Source organism: Corylus avellana, chromosome ca5, assembly GCF_901000735.1.
Source record: "Corylus avellana chromosome ca5, CavTom2PMs-1.0".
NCBI lineage: Eukaryota > Viridiplantae > Streptophyta > Magnoliopsida > Fagales > Betulaceae > Corylus > Corylus avellana.
Genome location: NC_081545.1, coordinates 36,188,420 through 36,205,042, shown reverse-complemented (window position 1 = coordinate 36,205,042; position 16,623 = coordinate 36,188,420). Strand labels below are relative to the sequence as shown.

General features: G+C 36.8%; 3 protein-coding genes across 4 annotated transcripts; 2 read left to right on the top strand and 1 right to left on the bottom strand.

Annotated features, from left to right (window-relative positions):
* Positions 1-2,117: 2,117 nt before the first annotated feature.
* On the top strand, positions 2,118-3,634 carry LOC132183023 (agamous-like MADS-box protein AGL92). Its single transcript, XM_059596412.1, has one exon. It carries the CDS (start codon positions 2,516-2,518, stop codon positions 3,428-3,430), a length of 915 nt encoding a protein of 304 aa, XP_059452395.1. The 5' UTR covers positions 2,118-2,515; the 3' UTR covers positions 3,431-3,634.
* A 346-nt stretch (positions 3,635-3,980) lies between these two features.
* Positions 3,981-7,214, bottom strand: LOC132183024 (secoisolariciresinol dehydrogenase-like). Of its 2 annotated transcripts, none has more exons than XM_059596413.1 (3): positions 6,940-7,214; positions 6,751-6,828; positions 3,981-5,097 (listed from the first exon to the last, which is right to left on the bottom strand). In XM_059596413.1, exons 1-3 carry the CDS (start codon positions 6,957-6,959, stop codon positions 4,290-4,292), a joined length of 906 nt encoding a protein of 301 aa, XP_059452396.1. In that variant the 5' UTR covers positions 6,960-7,214; the 3' UTR covers positions 3,981-4,289. The 2 variants fall into 2 exon arrangements, with proteins under 2 accessions (XP_059452396.1, XP_059452397.1); XM_059596414.1 differs by having other exon boundaries at positions 3,981-5,094.
* Positions 7,215-11,926: 4,712 nt separating this feature from the next.
* LOC132183021 (uncharacterized) lies at positions 11,927-15,988 on the top strand. The gene is made up of 2 exons (XM_059596411.1): positions 11,927-12,899; positions 15,091-15,988. The coding sequence occupies exons 1-2, from the start codon at positions 12,348-12,350 to the stop codon at positions 15,784-15,786; spliced, it is 1,248 nt and encodes a 415-aa protein (XP_059452394.1). The 5' UTR covers positions 11,927-12,347; the 3' UTR covers positions 15,787-15,988.
* The last annotated feature ends 635 nt before the right edge of the window (positions 15,989-16,623 follow it).

Here is a 16,623-nt window from a genome sequence, read left to right as displayed (position 1 = left end):
GATACACACGTGGCACACATGCAACTAATAGGGCAAAGAACAGAAAAATCAAAGCGTGGGTCCTACTAGAACAACGTGCAAGGCCAAAATCATGGTTGTACCCGCCGTTTGGTTGCTCTGTAAAAACTTGGCGGCATGCTATGACATGTGAATTGGATATTGGATGAGCACGTGGTCATGGTTATCTCAATCACAATTCTCAAAGGTTCCAAGCTTTACAAACATGCTTCTCTATCAACTTAATTATATAGCAACTTAAATTAATGAAGACACCAAGAAAAGCTTTGGGAAGTTGAATATATATGAAGCAGAGAGAGAGAGAACCGGAAAGATAAAACAAAAAACAAAAAGGGGAAGCAAGAAGGAAGGTGACGAGCCACGAGTCATGACCAAAGGAGGGGACCAAACCAAACAGCGGGACCATTGCCATTATACGTTTGAAAGCCCTCTTTACTGGAAAAAAAGAATCCCATCTGCATTTTCGAATTTATCTCCAAAGGACGCACACCAGCCATGGGCTGTGTCTTCTGTGAGCAAACGCCGTTTGCATCTCTTAAGAGTGGCTTTTGCGCTTAAATAGGTATGATAATTCGTTGATAAAAAAAAAAAGTATGATAATTCGTGTTCGGGTGTAATGTTCGGAATGTGTCGGGTCGGTTGTATGTATAAGATTATATAGGGTAATTTTAACCCGATTTATTTATTTAATTAAACATGTTAAATTTTTTAATCTTAATTCGCTAATTTTATGTTGAGTTCGCTGATCGTGTAAAAAATTATCAACTAATTCGACATATTTAATTAAATTGGTCAGACTCCTAAATCCTAACAGACTAATTTCATGTTTGATTCACTGTCCGGCCACAAATTTCTAGTCCTAGCTACTTTAATTATAATACAGTCACGGCACTAATATTTACTACATTAATTAATAATAATTAGATTTAATTAAGTGCAACTGATGTTGTTAGTGTCAATTTATAAGAAATTATGGTATATATATATATAACTCAAACTCCAAGCAAAAAAAAAAAAAAAAAACTATACCAAATTAAATGTATTTCCTAAAAAAAGAAATAAAAATTCAGTGCATATAGAGGTAAAGGTCATTAAAATCTGGCAAGTTGCACCGCTCGTGATCCAAATAAAATAGAGGGAGCTAACTTTTATACTGACTGTAGTGAATTATGCCCCTGTCACAATAAATGAAAAGAAGCTCAAAAGGGAATCTAATTAAGCATCCAATCCAGAGGATGTTCCCCCAGTCCTAGGGCGCCCCCACCTCAATCTATATCACTTTTGGACTTTTCGTAGTTGTTCTTTTAAAACTATTACTGTTTTTTTTTTTTTTTCTTTTTTCAAAAAAAACAATAAAACTATTATTATTTGAATTTTAATAGTAAGGTAGAATTTCATTTCACAAGGAACGACCATATTTTTTTTTTTTTTTTTTTTCCTGTTGGGTCTTTTTATAATTTATTGAGGTGTTAGAGTAAGTGGTATGTCTAGATTGAGTTTTTAATAATAACCTCAATTAGTTGGGTCTCAGACTCGGTGTCTGCAAAAAAAACCATTTTTTTACTGTTTGTTTTTTGCTAAATCTTCACAAAAAACTTGTTTTATTACTCCAGATGGTTTTATCCATTATAGAGCGCCGCAACTTTAATCGGCTGTATTTACTAATGCTTTTCACTTTTCTGGTTTCTTACCAATTCATTGAAGTGCTACAGGTCTGTTTGAATTGAATATTTCAGATTAAGTTGTATTTATTAATCTGTTGTAATCTCTTTTGATTGAATGAGTGTTCTTTAAAAAAAAAAAAAAAAATGTTCTTAATTCAACATTATTTTACATTATTGTTTGGCATCTCAAAAGTTGGTAGAAAAGGAGAAATAACTTCATATATATATATATATATATACACACACACAATGCAGACAAGAACAGGTGTAAAAGTAGAACCCATTCAGCCGGGGTAAATGGGCCCCAAACTCAGAACTGTCTGGGGCAAGTAGAACCCATTCAGCTGGGTTAAATGGGCCCCAAACTCAGAATTGTCTGGGGCAAAAGAGTTCTACACTTGCCCCAGAGTGACCTATCATACTCATTGAGGTATATATGCCGGCCTCCAAAGTGTCAAATTTCCGTTAATTTTAATTGTTCTCCCCAGATGTTTCGGGCTGGTTCTTAAGCGGCGAAGACGGCCCATCATCACATCCGTTAAACCAGAACTTCCGCTAGAGGCAGAGGGAATCCCAAACGCAAGCCCAATACGAAGCCCAAGCTATACCACCGAGGAAGAGGGAGGGAGCAATTGTTGAGAAATCCGCCGACCGCAAGGGAAGAGGAGTCTTATGTCCCAGTGGTAGCAGGAAAACTGAACCCTTCTTTTCCTCCGCATAAATCCCAAGTTTATAGGACTCTCCCTCGGACGGACTCTTGTCTGAACGTTTTCAAAGTTTTGGTAACTCTCACAAAAACTCTTGTTTGAACGTTTTCTGTCTGAGACAAGACCATGGAAAAGTCACAACCAAACCTGTCGAAACAAACCAGAAAACCACAAAAGCGAGCCAGGGAATTCATTGAAGATGGGAACTCACGAAGAAAGACATTCATGAAGAGAGTTCCTACTCTGAAGAAGAAAGCCGAGGAACTCGCTGTGTTGTGTGGCATCCCAGTCTGCGTGGTCTGTTTTGGGCCTGATGGGACGGTCGATGTGTGGCCAGAAGACAGGAAAAAGGCCGAAGCAGTTATCATGAAGTACAAGGAAGGTAGCAGCGGTTGTTTGCAGAAGCTAAATCTCTCAGGGATTTTGGAAACCATGGACAAGAAGGAGAAGCAGCAGCCATGGCACTTTCTGGACAATCAATTGCACAAGCTTTCACTGGAGGAACTTCAAATTTTGATGAGAAACTTGAACTCCAAGATACTGACTGTGGAGGAAAGAATCCGATTCCTAAAAGGAAAATCAGTTCAGAATTTTGAATTAGGAGCCGAAGAACTTAGCCCATTAAGCATTGATTTGCCTGACTTCAATGATTTGGATGGGATCAAAAGTTCTAACATGAAACATGAAGAAAGATCTGACTTTCCTGGCTTCAATGATGTCTACCATCCATCGCTGGCTCTTTTACCAGTCACTGATTACTCTTCCTACATGGCAATGTTGATGGCCCCTGATGATCAAACAGATTTTACTATCGCCAGCACAGATAATAGTCGGCCACTGGGTGATTACTCTGAAGGTGGATGGAGTAGTAATTCTAGCACTACTTCTTGGCCTTCAGGAGGAATTCTGGAGACCAATTTGGGTGATAGCTTTTTTTCCGGTCAAGCAGGGGTCTGGCCCCCAACGCCCCTTCATGAAGCTTTGCCAATTACAGCAGTGTGGCCAAGGCAGCCATTGCAGTCCTCACAGATGAATCACTAGCTATGGTGATACTGATGGAAGTTATGATTTTTTGTTTTCATAACCGTAACAGCCAACCTGAGCATTTTATCTCTTTATGTATATACTCCTTTGTATTCGGTTCTTTTTAGTCGGTGCTCATCTCTTTTAAAACGCTACATCTTAATATCAGTAAGTTGTGGAATTCAAGAAAAAATATTTAGAAAGTAAAAAAGAAAAAGTTTAAAAGAACATAGAATGGAACTGCTAGAATTGCAATTGTGGTAAATGAAAGCTCCAATGCACAAGAGATACTGGAACATAACTTACAATATGACAGCCTTGATCTGTAGTCGTAACCCTAAATGGATAGGAAAAATGAGTAGATTAGGAAGAATGAAATTGACTGTAATTCACTCACCAAATTGAAGTCAATCTAAACAGCTAACGAGAGAGATCACAATAAGATTTATTTGTCTGAGCAGGTAACGAATTGCAAACAATCCCCATAACCAAAATTAAAGTGCGCTATTCATCGAGATCAATTGTGTAGGTAGTGGGTATGCAATTCTAACATTTTAAAACGGGCGCGAAACACAAATTGCTTACATAGTTTATTAAGTTTTGTACCCCATTCTTAATCTATAAAGCTTCATCTACTCACAATATTTGCTTTTCTTCCCCTCTCTCTCTTTTCTCTCCCTTGTTAAAAGTTAAAACCTCGCCAAATTTCACAAAGTTCATGTAATCAATCATGGAGCAATAGACATCAAGTCCTCCAAAGTCACAAAGAAGCAAAATTAAGCCGATACAAATATATGCTCCAAAGAAGGAAAAAAAACAAAGAGCAAAGACATGCCATACCGCCAGAATGACAACAATATTACAAGATTTTGCAATGTTAGACAATCTGATCGGGAGAGGGGAAGCCAAGAGTTTTAAAGCAGGTGAACCCTCCATCCACTACCAGGTTATGTCCTGTTACATACTTGGCCTCGTCTGATGCCAAATACAATGCAGCCCTGGCCACATCGATATCTTCACACTTTGCCCCCATGAGCTCCCCAAGCCCATTCACAATTCCAATCACTTGCTCCTCTGCTGCACCTGGGTAGAATTTGCCTATTTGGTCCACAGCCATTGGCGTAGGAATTGGCGCTGGTGAAATGCAGTTGATCCTGACCCCACTTCGGCATAGCTCGCTTGCCACGGACTTCACAATCCCAACTATTGTATGTTTGGATATTGTGTATGGATGCGACCCAAGCCCACCCATTAGCCCACTTATGCTAGACGTACATAGAATGGAGCCTGAGCCCACTGGTACCATCACTCGGGCTGCATGCTTTATCCCGGCCATTGCACCTCGGACGTTGACTTGCATGACCCGGTCAAACTCGTTTAGGTCAAGGTCCGCAATGCTCGGTGGCATCGTTGGCCCCACTATTCCGGCATTATTGTACATTATGTCAAGTCTTCCATGGCGGGACACGGCAACATTTACAGCTTCCGCTACTTGGGACTCGACGGCCACATCACATTCGACAAAGTGGGCTGCAGAGCCCAGGTCATTGGCGACTTTTGGGCCAAGTTGAGTATCAATATCAGCAATGACTACTTGGGCCCCATGTTGGATGAATTCGTGGGCCGTGGCCTTTCCAAGCCCGCTTGCGGCCCCTGTTATTAGAGCTACTTTTCCTTCTAGCCTGCTTTCGGAGCAAAACAAATACATAATAATATCTATCAATCACAAGAGATGGAAGACAAATCTAGACTAGTCGTGGCGTTCGAGAAACAGCTACCTTTGTTTGTGTGCAAAACCATGAATGTTCAAAATGAAGATGGTACGAAAAGGAGTTGTCCAATCAACTTTGAAATTATTCATTGAGTTTTATGATGTTGTTGTGGACCCAGACACCGTATGTATGAGTCACTCATAAAAAAAAGTGAAAGGCAAAGTGAAAATTTGTCATAATTGGACAATAAAGCATGCCGTAAAAATTTTGAAACTTTCGCATTTTGCATGTGGCAGCACAGCATAATCCATTCTTGCTTTGCTTTGATTTTGAGACGGTAGAAGAAATTAGAAAGCAAACAGCCTCTTGCACTCTTTTGTTGAAAAATATGGAGGATATATCCAGAGCAATAAGCTATCATCATTACGAAATTAGAAAGCAAACAGCCTCTTGCACCCTTTTGTTGAAAAATATGGAGGATCCAGAGCAATAAGCTCTCATTACATGCATTATAACCAATTCATATGAGTTTGAATATGACCAACAAGTAGTTGGGTTCGGGTTTTCTACCCAAACAGGTGGAATTCTAGTACTAGATCTCTTACACGAACTAAACAATACATTACAGAATCCGTAAAATATAACAAGATTTAACAAATTTTGAATTCCGTAAGGAATAAAGAAATGGATGGGTTGCAACATCTACGGCAAGAGAACATGCTAAGTAACTTAGACATGCACCATTTCTTGTACTTGGTGATAGATATGTAAGAATCAATCAAAATTCTAGTTTAATTTATTGCAATATTACATGTGCTTCACATGATATTATAGTGTATCTCTTTCTTATATATCAATCAGTTTAAGGTTAAGGGATTTGACACGAGACGTAAATTTAATAATTTAATTAAGACTTTAATAATGACAAAGACAATATTCACATGATATTAATAACAAAAAAACTTATCCCAAGATGCTCCAGGACACTGCAACAACCGTGTATTGTATAAATATATAGGACGTATGTGATGACTTCATGTGTACATCCTCGAGGCTTCGAAGAAAATGAATAAAATGGACTAAAATTGCCGACTTCAATTGAGAATGACAAGTAAATTAACAATCAAGAATTGAGGGGAAAAAATACGTGCTGACGAGGCTGATGTATATGATGGCTTTATCTTTTCCTTGAAGTTGCTAAGAATGGCCAGTATATCCCATTTAAGCTTCAATTATAACCAATTTCACAAAAATAATAATAATAGTAAATGGTGAGCTAGCTAGATATATCATTTTAACTAAAAACAATTTCACAAAACATGTCTACAGCGCTAATCCATATATTCAACCTAAGCAATCATTTCTTGAGATATTTTAAAGATTTGGTTTATGCCAAAAATAAAATAAAATAAAATCCTTAAACCCCACTTGGTCCAAATGTACAACGAAAGATTAAAAGGAGTTATTTGAATCATTTCAGGAATTTTCTCTCATTTTTCCTGATCATTACGAGAACCATGAAAGGGTCAACGTGGATTTATTATGTTGCACTTCTTTAAACAAGAAAAAAAAAAAAAAGAAAAAAAAAAAAAAAAGCAGAGGTACTGGAGTAGTAAATGAGCTTACCTTCCTCTGCCTCCGGTAGAATAAAATCTCGGACGTTTACAAAGCAAACCATGATGATCAGCTACAAACTTGAACTCTCTGTGAAAAGGGCAAACAACAGCACCCTTTAGTTTTCACATATATATATTAAAAACACGGTGAAAAAGTAGGAACAAGAGCTAGCTAGTTTGAGCTTTAAACAGTGCTGACCTGGCTAATGATCTGAGCATATCGCCGGCAGAGATCCGATGGATGCACTGTATATATATTTAGTGTTAGACTTCGCCGGATCTCAAAAGCACCGGCACTGAAGTGAAGGATGCGAAACGGAAGTATTTATTGGAGGAGTTAGGAAGAGAACGTTTTTGCAGTTGTATTAGACACGCATTTCCATGCACACAGAAAGGAGAGAGAGAGACAGAGAGAGAGAGAGATGAGCCTTTTTTTCTGGGCAGAAACAGGGGTAACTTGAACATGGCCTTAGAGCATTTGTGACCTGTCCTATTTAATGATCATTGATTCATTGCGAATGAAACAGTGAGGAAAGTTAAATAATGTTTTTTTTTAAAAAAAAAAAAAGTTAAATGCCCTTTGGTGGGTTTTTAGTCCTACATACATATTATTTTTTAAAAGACAAAAAAAAAAATATGGGCTTTACTTCTATCACTCATATTTTAAAAATTAATATTTACTATGACTAGAATAACATTATAAGCATACGAAGAGCACCTAACATTTTTTTTTTCTTGCTACAATGGTAAAGGGGAAAAAAGAAAAAAGAAAAAGTTTTTACCATGTTGATGATTGTGAAAGAAAAGAGTTGAAGCAATATTGGTAGTGCTTTCCTATAAATCTAACACGAGAATAATTTTTATAAAAACGTGGCATAAATTTTTCTATTTTGTGCAATAGAATAAAAAATGAACATATCAGCATATTGCACAAAATTAGATAGAGATAAAAACACCGGATTTTTACTTCTCACAAAATTCATTTTTTCCCATTTAATCGTGAATTCGTTATAGAACCTAGAGACCCACCGCCTCCCCTCATTGCCCACACTATCACCGCCCTCTCCTCCGTCAAAAATTCAATGTTTTTTTTTTGTTTATCTCATTTTGTGCAATATGCTGATATGTTCATTTTTTATTGGATGGCACAAAATAACTAATTTATGTCAATTCCTTATAGAAGTTATTCTCATCTAAAACAGTTATATTAACAAACCTTTCAAAATATTAAAAAACGAAAACAAAAAGTATCTTCTAAGAAAAAATTAACAAATGGACACATAAGTCCATTTTAATTATATGAAAATACATTCACAATGTGACAATTTACAATTTTTTTTAAAAAAAATTTAATTAAAACGAAGAGAATCATGTTCAAACTAAACACGATGACAAAATTAAAAGGTGTAGCTTATAAGGAATGTATAGGATTGCGTGAGCAAAATAAAGTTTTTTAATTGTTATTATTATTATTATTATTTTACGTTACTAACCTAATGATTCACAAAAGTCAAATCCTTGCCTCTTTTAAACAAAGAATGATTCACTCATACAATTTTCGTGAAATTTCATTGGATATATTCTTAAGCATTTTTTTTTTATTTGCATTATAAATATCTGCAATTTTATTTGGTGGGGCTTTTTTTATTTTTTATTTTTTTATATATATTGAAAATCAGGACAAACAATTATTCAAAATCCCCAATTACAGGGATCCCGATCCGGAGACAAGATCATCCCCAGATGAAAGCTTCTTGCAACAGCCCACAAGCCAGCTGTATAGCACAGTAGATATGTATATTGTCCAAATTAGTGTACATGTCAACGATGGAGAATATCATCAACTTGATAAGGATTCACATGCAAGTTATTTTGGTGGACCGACCATTTATTTGTTTTATCATCCATTGAACAAAATTAAAGGAAAGTAGGGAAACTTTTTAAAAGACTACCCTAGTGTCTATTGCGTCTTAGGACTCTTTGCTTTCTTTCTTTTTTTTGCGTTATTCTTAGCAAAAGTTGCTCATGGATGGCTAATGGATGAGTAATCCAGGGTGGATTAGGATTCGGATTCTTTCTCATTTTTGTCCAAAGATAAGGTATCACGGCTAATAACACAAGGATGTGAGAGAGGACCCCCACTTGATGAGGGCTCCGACTCCGGTTGGTCGGATAGCCAGGGTAGGTCTCTAGGTTTTATTTTTTATTTTTATATACATCAAACAAAGATTATAATAAAAAACAAAAAAGGGGTTGAATAATCCAACAATAAGTCTAAAAACATGCAGAGTAAACATTTAAAAAAATAAGTATTAGATGATCGAGTGACATGATCTAATGCATTCTTGGCATGAAATCCATTCTTGGATGGTCTAAGCTGTAATCATTTTGCTTTAGCATTAATCATCGCATATCACCGCCTGATTATGAAAAATGCATATAAGATTCTCCACTCACTTTATCTATCCCATCCCAAGATTTCACCTCTTTTGTGTGGATCACCGAAAGAAAGGTAGAAACACACAAAAAAAAAATTATTGAAAAGTTTCAAAAGTATTTTAACAATTTCCCTTCCATTTTCTCCTCTTTCTTGTACTTCAAAAGGATCCAAACGACAAACAAATGATTCGTTTTACAATAACAATCTTATATTCCACTATACACTATTTTGTCTGCGGTTATGTGAAGAAAACCGGGGACAGGTCTACACAGGTGTAAAGTAAACGACAGCTAAACAAACCCAAAACGACAAAAAAGAAGGAGCCCGATGTCTTGTAGGAGATGAAAAGAGACACATTAAGAAATAGGAATCGTATGTGCATTAGATACAAAAAGACAGATACGGGTCATCAAAGGAATAACAAAGTTGTCTTACTGAAATTGTGGAGACAACATTCACACAACTCAATGAACCTATAAAGGCTGGCTGTTTGTTGCCTTTTAATAAATCTAACCCCCTTGGGCCTTGGCGGATTTTTTTTTTTTAATTTTTGTTAAAGCTCTTAATCATTAAAGTATCTCACCATTATGTGGTCAATATTTTACAAGACTATGCTAATGGAAAGTGGGGTTAGCTTGCTCTACTAAGTGGGAAGGTAAAGTTACCTTGCTTTGCTTAGTGGTAAGGTAAACTGTCACATTAGTTTGTAAAAGTTGTAATACTCCTAACAATACTTGTTTTGATATAGGTAGATGTGAACTATATTAATAGATCGATACAATACATTGATGGTTTAGAAATATTTATTTCATTATGTGTATATCATAGTCATCCTTGGAGTAATGATAGAAACACATTTCTATCTCATAACTATTTTATAATGTTGATGTGGTAGTCCCAACAAACTCTTTATTTTATTTATTTTTTTATCAATAAATAATTTAAAAATGAATTGAAGCTGCCACGTCTACATTATGAGATAATTATAATTTAGCATTACTTTCATCTTTGACAATTCACCTTTTTAGAACACCTACATTAACCTCACTACTTTAACAATCCACTTTCACTATTCTATTTAAATATTATTTTTTAAAGATTTGTTTATTCTTTTTCTAACTTTTATATTTTTAAATGTTTGTATTTTTCTAATGGTCTATTTTAGGAATATTTGTCTTATTTATCTCTCTGTATTTCTTCATCTTTCTTTCTCTATTCTCACCCCATTTTGCAAATTAGCAAACTCATTATGCATAATACCATATGTTTAACTAGTATTAACATATGGGGAGTTCCCCCTCACACTTTTTGGCGGAAGAAAAAAAAACTAATAATATTTGTTTAATCACACTTTTTGGGAAAGAAAAATAAAAAAGAAAAAAGAGAGAAACAAAAAGCAAAAAGGAAGAGAGAGAAATTATATTTGTTTAACCAATTGGTGAGTGAATAATAATTTTTAAATTTGGTGAGTACTGTTTACAATTACCTCACTACTTTGTTTGGTTAAAGTAGTGAGACTGAATATTTAGGTTATTTTGATTATATTGTCTCACTAAAATAACTAAAAAAAATACTTTTGATGAGGCGGCAAGGAGTGCTGTAAAGGAGACAGTAATGCTAAAGAAAAACGGAAGGATCCAGCAAGCTCAAGCTCAATGAGCCTCAAAATGTAAATAGGGGACACCAATTGGAGGCCTGAAGAAGTAGACAAGCATGAGCAAAGTCTGGAGATTGCTTTATTTTATCATTTTATGTATGAAAAAAGTAGTTATGGTCCATGAAATGTTGAGCTAGAAACCAGGCTGAGCATCAAAAACCAGGTACTCTTGCAGCTTACAAATCCAATAGAAGCCCAATGAGGTGGCACGTCCAAAACCTGTATTGGACGTTGACAGAAATAGTCGGTTAGGAGAATAAATGGGAGTGAGCCCAAATTCCAAATGCAGAAGCTAGTATTCAGGGCCCAGAGCTTTTAAAGGGTAAAACCGGAACTGTTGATGCCTATTAGGCTATTACTATAGTAAGCTGGCAATTCAAAATATCATTACATTACATTACATTGTTCAATTACGTTTGTTTTTGTTTAAAAAACTGTTATCTTATGAAATAAAAGTGAAAACAGTATTAAATATTTTGTTTTTAAAAAATAAAACAAAAGAGAAAAGAAAAAGGCTTTGTTCTTTAACAAACAAACAAAGTCATTGTTTCCATAACTTAATTGGAAAAGAAAAGGGACGGAAACTTCTCAAGCCTGGAAAAAATAAATACATAGCTACAATGAGAATAACACAACTAGTGCTAAATATGCGGAAGATAATTTCGAATCAAAACTATTGTTAGCATTTTTAATTTAGTGTACAAAGAAGGCGAACCGGAGAATCCTTACGTATTGCTTTGCTTCATTATCATTTACAACCAAAATTGGAAGAGAATTCTCCATGTCCACGTAATCGGAAGAGAATTCTCTTGAAAATGAAAAAGGACCTGTTTTAAGGTCTAGATTAAATTTCACATATATAATAATATATATATTGTTACATCATCATTTAAAAATTTATTAAATAATACAAAATTTATAACTCTTTTACAACATGTCCAAATTAATTGAATCCAAGTCAACCATTACAATTTTTTTAAACAAATTTTTTTTATTGTAGCTTTCTCATTTCTATTCACTTTAATATATGAATATTGAGTAGTTGCAACTTACTCAAGAATTCCTTATTTTGATTAGGAAGAGAAAAATCTTAATGGACTTATTTGGTGTAGAATATCGTTTTCCGTTGGCGTAGGATTGTGTCGTCCAATCCAACCAAAACACCCGCACCGCACACGAAGACCCAAGGAAGCCCAACTCCGAGAACACCACCAGATCCACTTCCCATTGTAGATCTCTCGTCTCTCACTCACACTCTCACCGCTTCCATTTCCACTGTGTGAACCCACATCACATGCTCTCTTCATCTCTCACTATCACTGTCGCACTCCTCCTCAAACCCTAGCTACTCTCATCCATTGTATTCTCCATCTTAATAGACCCCTGAATCTTGCATGCTCTACAGCAATGCGTTTCGCTTTCAACACCGTCTATAAAGATCTAAACTTGACGGTACCGGTGGGATCTCTGCTGTTCGTGCATTGACACATAGCTCTTAGCTCCTCCACCAATGGGCTCCACCCAGTCCGTATCAGCAGTCGAAGACGACGAGGACGAAGAAGAAGAAGAAGAAGAAGAAGAAGAGGACGATAATGGCGAACCCAGTAGGCGAGAAATGGAGAAACACCTGGTGAAGAAGGTTCTAGAACAAGAGCCTGAGATGCTGCCGTGCCACGCGTCCGCATCCCCGCTATCTCCGCAGCTCTCCTCGCTCGGGACCCCGCGGCTCGGGCCGTCGATCAAGGTGTGGGACCCCTACAACGTCCTGGCCCCACCCCCGCCTCTCCCGCCACCTCCCTCGGTGTTCTCCACGTCGGATGCGATCGTCGACGACGTTGATCGGATGGTCTTGGAGGTCTTTCTGATCAGCCACGGCGAGTGCGAGCTCAACCTCAGTCCAGATTTGGTCGCCGGGAGGTGCCCCGAGGCCGCTTTGACGTCGACCGGGAAACGGCAGGCCAGGGCCTTGGCCGTGCTTCTCAATTCTCAGCGGGTGAGGTTCAACGCCGTCTACTCCTCGCCGTTAAACCGGGCACGCTCAATGGCGCTTTCGATCTGTCAGGTAATTTCAATTTGGGTCTTTAATTATGCATTAACTTTGATTTTGAAGCACTCTACAATGACTATCACTTTTATTTTGGATTTTGCGAAATGGGTAATGTTAAGGTTGCTGAGAAGTTTCTTTGTTAGTTTAAGCTTAAAGAATTTTTGAAATGTAGAAAATTGTAAGCAAGACAAGTTGTGATACATCTGGGAGTGATGAGCAAAAAGCTGTTGCTCAATAACTCAGGCATGGACTTCAATTATTTGATGTATGAAATTGATCGAACAGTAGTTCCTAAGAGTCTTTTGCTGTCATTGATTATATTCTAGTCTATTGAAAATGGTCATTCGGTCAGCTTATATGTCAGTTCCAGCACATGCAGCTAAACCTCCTAGTTGTGTATTTGTAATCCATCCAACCATTACTGAACTTTGATAAGTATTGAACTCTGGGTTTCTCTCTTTCGAATCATTTTGTGGTTGGAGAAGTTGAAGGGGAGAGAGGTGGTAGATGTTTTTTGCTCGGCTAGTAATGTGAAGTTCTTCAATTTAATTGCAACTATTTGGATCTTATTAAGAAGCGTCTCAACATTAAGGCATGCCACTAGATGGAGTGGAATGTTGGAGTTGGATTGTATGGATGAGCCAACTAGTTGGAATAAGCCTTTGATGAGTTCAATAGAATATATAAGACCCATTTTTTGTTTTTTTGATAGGTAGAATATATAAGACCTATTGAATACTGTGTTTTTCAGAAGCCTATGTGTTTGCTGGAGTGATCTTCTAATGATTGAATAACCAGTCTAAGGTTATATGCTTACAGTTCCCTGTGCAGCACTTGGTGCACTCTTGATATTGAACTCATCCCCAGTCAATGCTTCTTATAAAGCCACCATACCATGACGTTATATGTTGTTTGTATACTATCAATGAGGGCCACCTGATATTTTCCATAGTTGCTGGTGTATGTCCTATGAAGAACAGAACTATCAACTCTTTGGCCCTACTTGCAGGAGTGGTTAAATTGTAAAGTGACGTTTGTCTAGATTATCAAAGGAAGCATCTACAATTATATTCTTTGCACCTTGTATCTCCATCCACATAATTACCGCTACATATCCTTTTTTGTTTTGCATCAATTGGAACAGAGGGACCTGTTAGAGCACAAAGAGTTCATGATGAAGGATTAGTTAATAATGATAAGAATTGCTTATTCATATGAAGATTCTTATTGGTTCAAAGTATTAATTGATCATATATACCCCTTGCAAATCATAAGTTGTTAATTGAAATTCTTTATGACAATTTGTTGAATATGTTCAAAGGCTAAAGCCAATGCTATTTATAGGATAGAAACACGCTGAGATGCTTAAGAATCTAAGGATATCATAGTAAGCAAGATTAAGATGATGGAAGAAAATGAACTGTAGTCAAATTGGGGGTAAATTTGAGGGTGGAAGATGAAATTGATAGGAAAAACGTGTGTCATGTTAGTTTGGATCTATTGGAGCAGAATGGATGAAGTGAAGTTTTTGGAGTATTGAGTGATCATAATTACCTATCAAATTCAAGGAAGTGATGACCATAACGCTGTAAAGTTAGTTGTGATATATGGTCTCTCATGCTAGGCATTGAAGCAACTTGTTGTAATGTGTAGCTGTAACGAGGATGTTTGAGATGAATAAGAGGCATGAACAAATAAATCATTAAATCAATGCATTTGTTGAGAAACCTGGACAGAATATGTTGGAATATGTCTGAGATTTTTGGTCATGCAACTAGTAAGGATTAATTTAAGTTGAAGATGCTGAAATGGCATGGGAAAGGTAAAAGAGAATGTGGGTAAAAGTGGCAATGGCAGACAGATGGCAAAGGTTATGGAGCATAGAAAGATTTATAAAGCCAACTCCAAGTAGTTGGGGTTTGAGGTATCATTGAGTTAGTTGATCTTGCTAATCAGATGAAACTGTCTAGGCTCTATCTACCATATAGTAGTACAGTCATTGTTAGAGTGATTTCTATTCTCCACTTATTTGCTTATGATTTTGAAAAAAATGCATCTCCTAAGTACTACTTTCTGATAGATTTAGCTTGAATAATGAGATAAACTAGGACATTTGTTGTGTGATGTGGAGAATTTTAGTTGTTAAAATATTCTCTCTATCTTGACTTCAATTGAATAATTTAGACACCCATTAAAAATCTTGCAGGAAATGAATATTGGGGAGGAACGGATACAACCCTCAGATGCATTAGTGGAGATGAGTCAGGGGCATTGGGAGGGCTGCCTCCGATCAGAAGTATATACACCTGAAACTTTGAGCCTCATTGACAGATTGCAGCCTGATTTCTCTGCACCATCTGGAGAATCACTTAGGCAAGTAGAATTCCGGATGGTTCAGTTCTTAAATGGGACTGTCCTGGGACTGCCTGAAAAGTTGAGATCAGATTTTCCCTCCAACCATCAGAATGAGAGCCAAGGGTTTTCCCACCACAATTCCCATGCTCTGACCAACTCCATTCATGACCGAGATGGGCCTTCCCTCCCACCAATTCAGTGGGATTTGCATAACAAGCACCGGCAAGGGCTTTTAAGAAAGAAGTCTGGTAAGAGCAGGCTACAATTTGTGACTACTGGAGATCATGAGGCTGAGGACGAGATATCTCCTCAAAGTTCCATTCAAGATTTAGGGGGCAGAACATCATCCTGTACCTCCTCTTGTATTGGTGTGTTCACTCATTCGATTCCAATTAAGTGTGTCCTCACAGGCCTTCTTGGGTGCAGCCCAATAATGTCACATAAGATTTGCATAGAAGATTCTTCGGTGTCGGTGTTGCAGCATTCATGGAAAACAGGTTGGCAGATAAAAAGATTGAATGATACTGCTCATCTTAGGCTCCTTTAGTTGGAGAATTTTGCCTCACATGGAAGTTTCTAAGAGGTGGTAATTATCACCCAATTCTTGCATTATTGTGATTCATGGATAGAACTTGTATGGTGCATTATTTCACATGAATTGGCACACCTTGTTGTAATCTTCAATATATTTATTTCCGGATTCAACTCCATAGAAAAAAGAATTGTTCTGGTAGTTGGGTCGTTGTACTGGGTGATTCTTTTAATTTGTAGCATTTATCAAGAGTTGTTATCATAGAGTGAAAAATCATGTAATTTCGTGTGTTTTTGGAGAAAAATAAGCTTTTTCAAAATTTAAGAACTTCGACGTACTTTTATCTCTTTCTTATTTATGAAATACTACAGGAGCTATGTTACTACGCACGCGTATTGTATTATCTTTGGTTGGAAGAATGTCATCTCCAAATGTCTTCTTTTAAATAGATGCCCTTTGAGAGCCTGTTTGAGCCCCACTTGTTTGGACAAGTGTGAGCAGTCCGAATAAATAGGACTTGGACTGTTTGGGCACCTGTTTAAATAGGAGGAGCTTGAGCAAACTTTCATATGAACTTTTTTATAACACGTGATCGGGATCCAATACCATTTGTTTTATTATTGTTACCTTGCTCGTGGTATTGTTTCATGTATTACTTATTTTAGTAGACGATGATGCTACACTCCCTACGCTATCTAGACACTGGTTTAAGATTCAAATAACAATTAATCTGTTACTTGGTTTGGAGATTGCCTACACTCCCTATGCTATCCAGACACTGGTTTATGATTCAAATAACAATTAATCTGGTACTAATTGGTTTGGAGATTGCCTGGTCTTTCAATTTGTAGT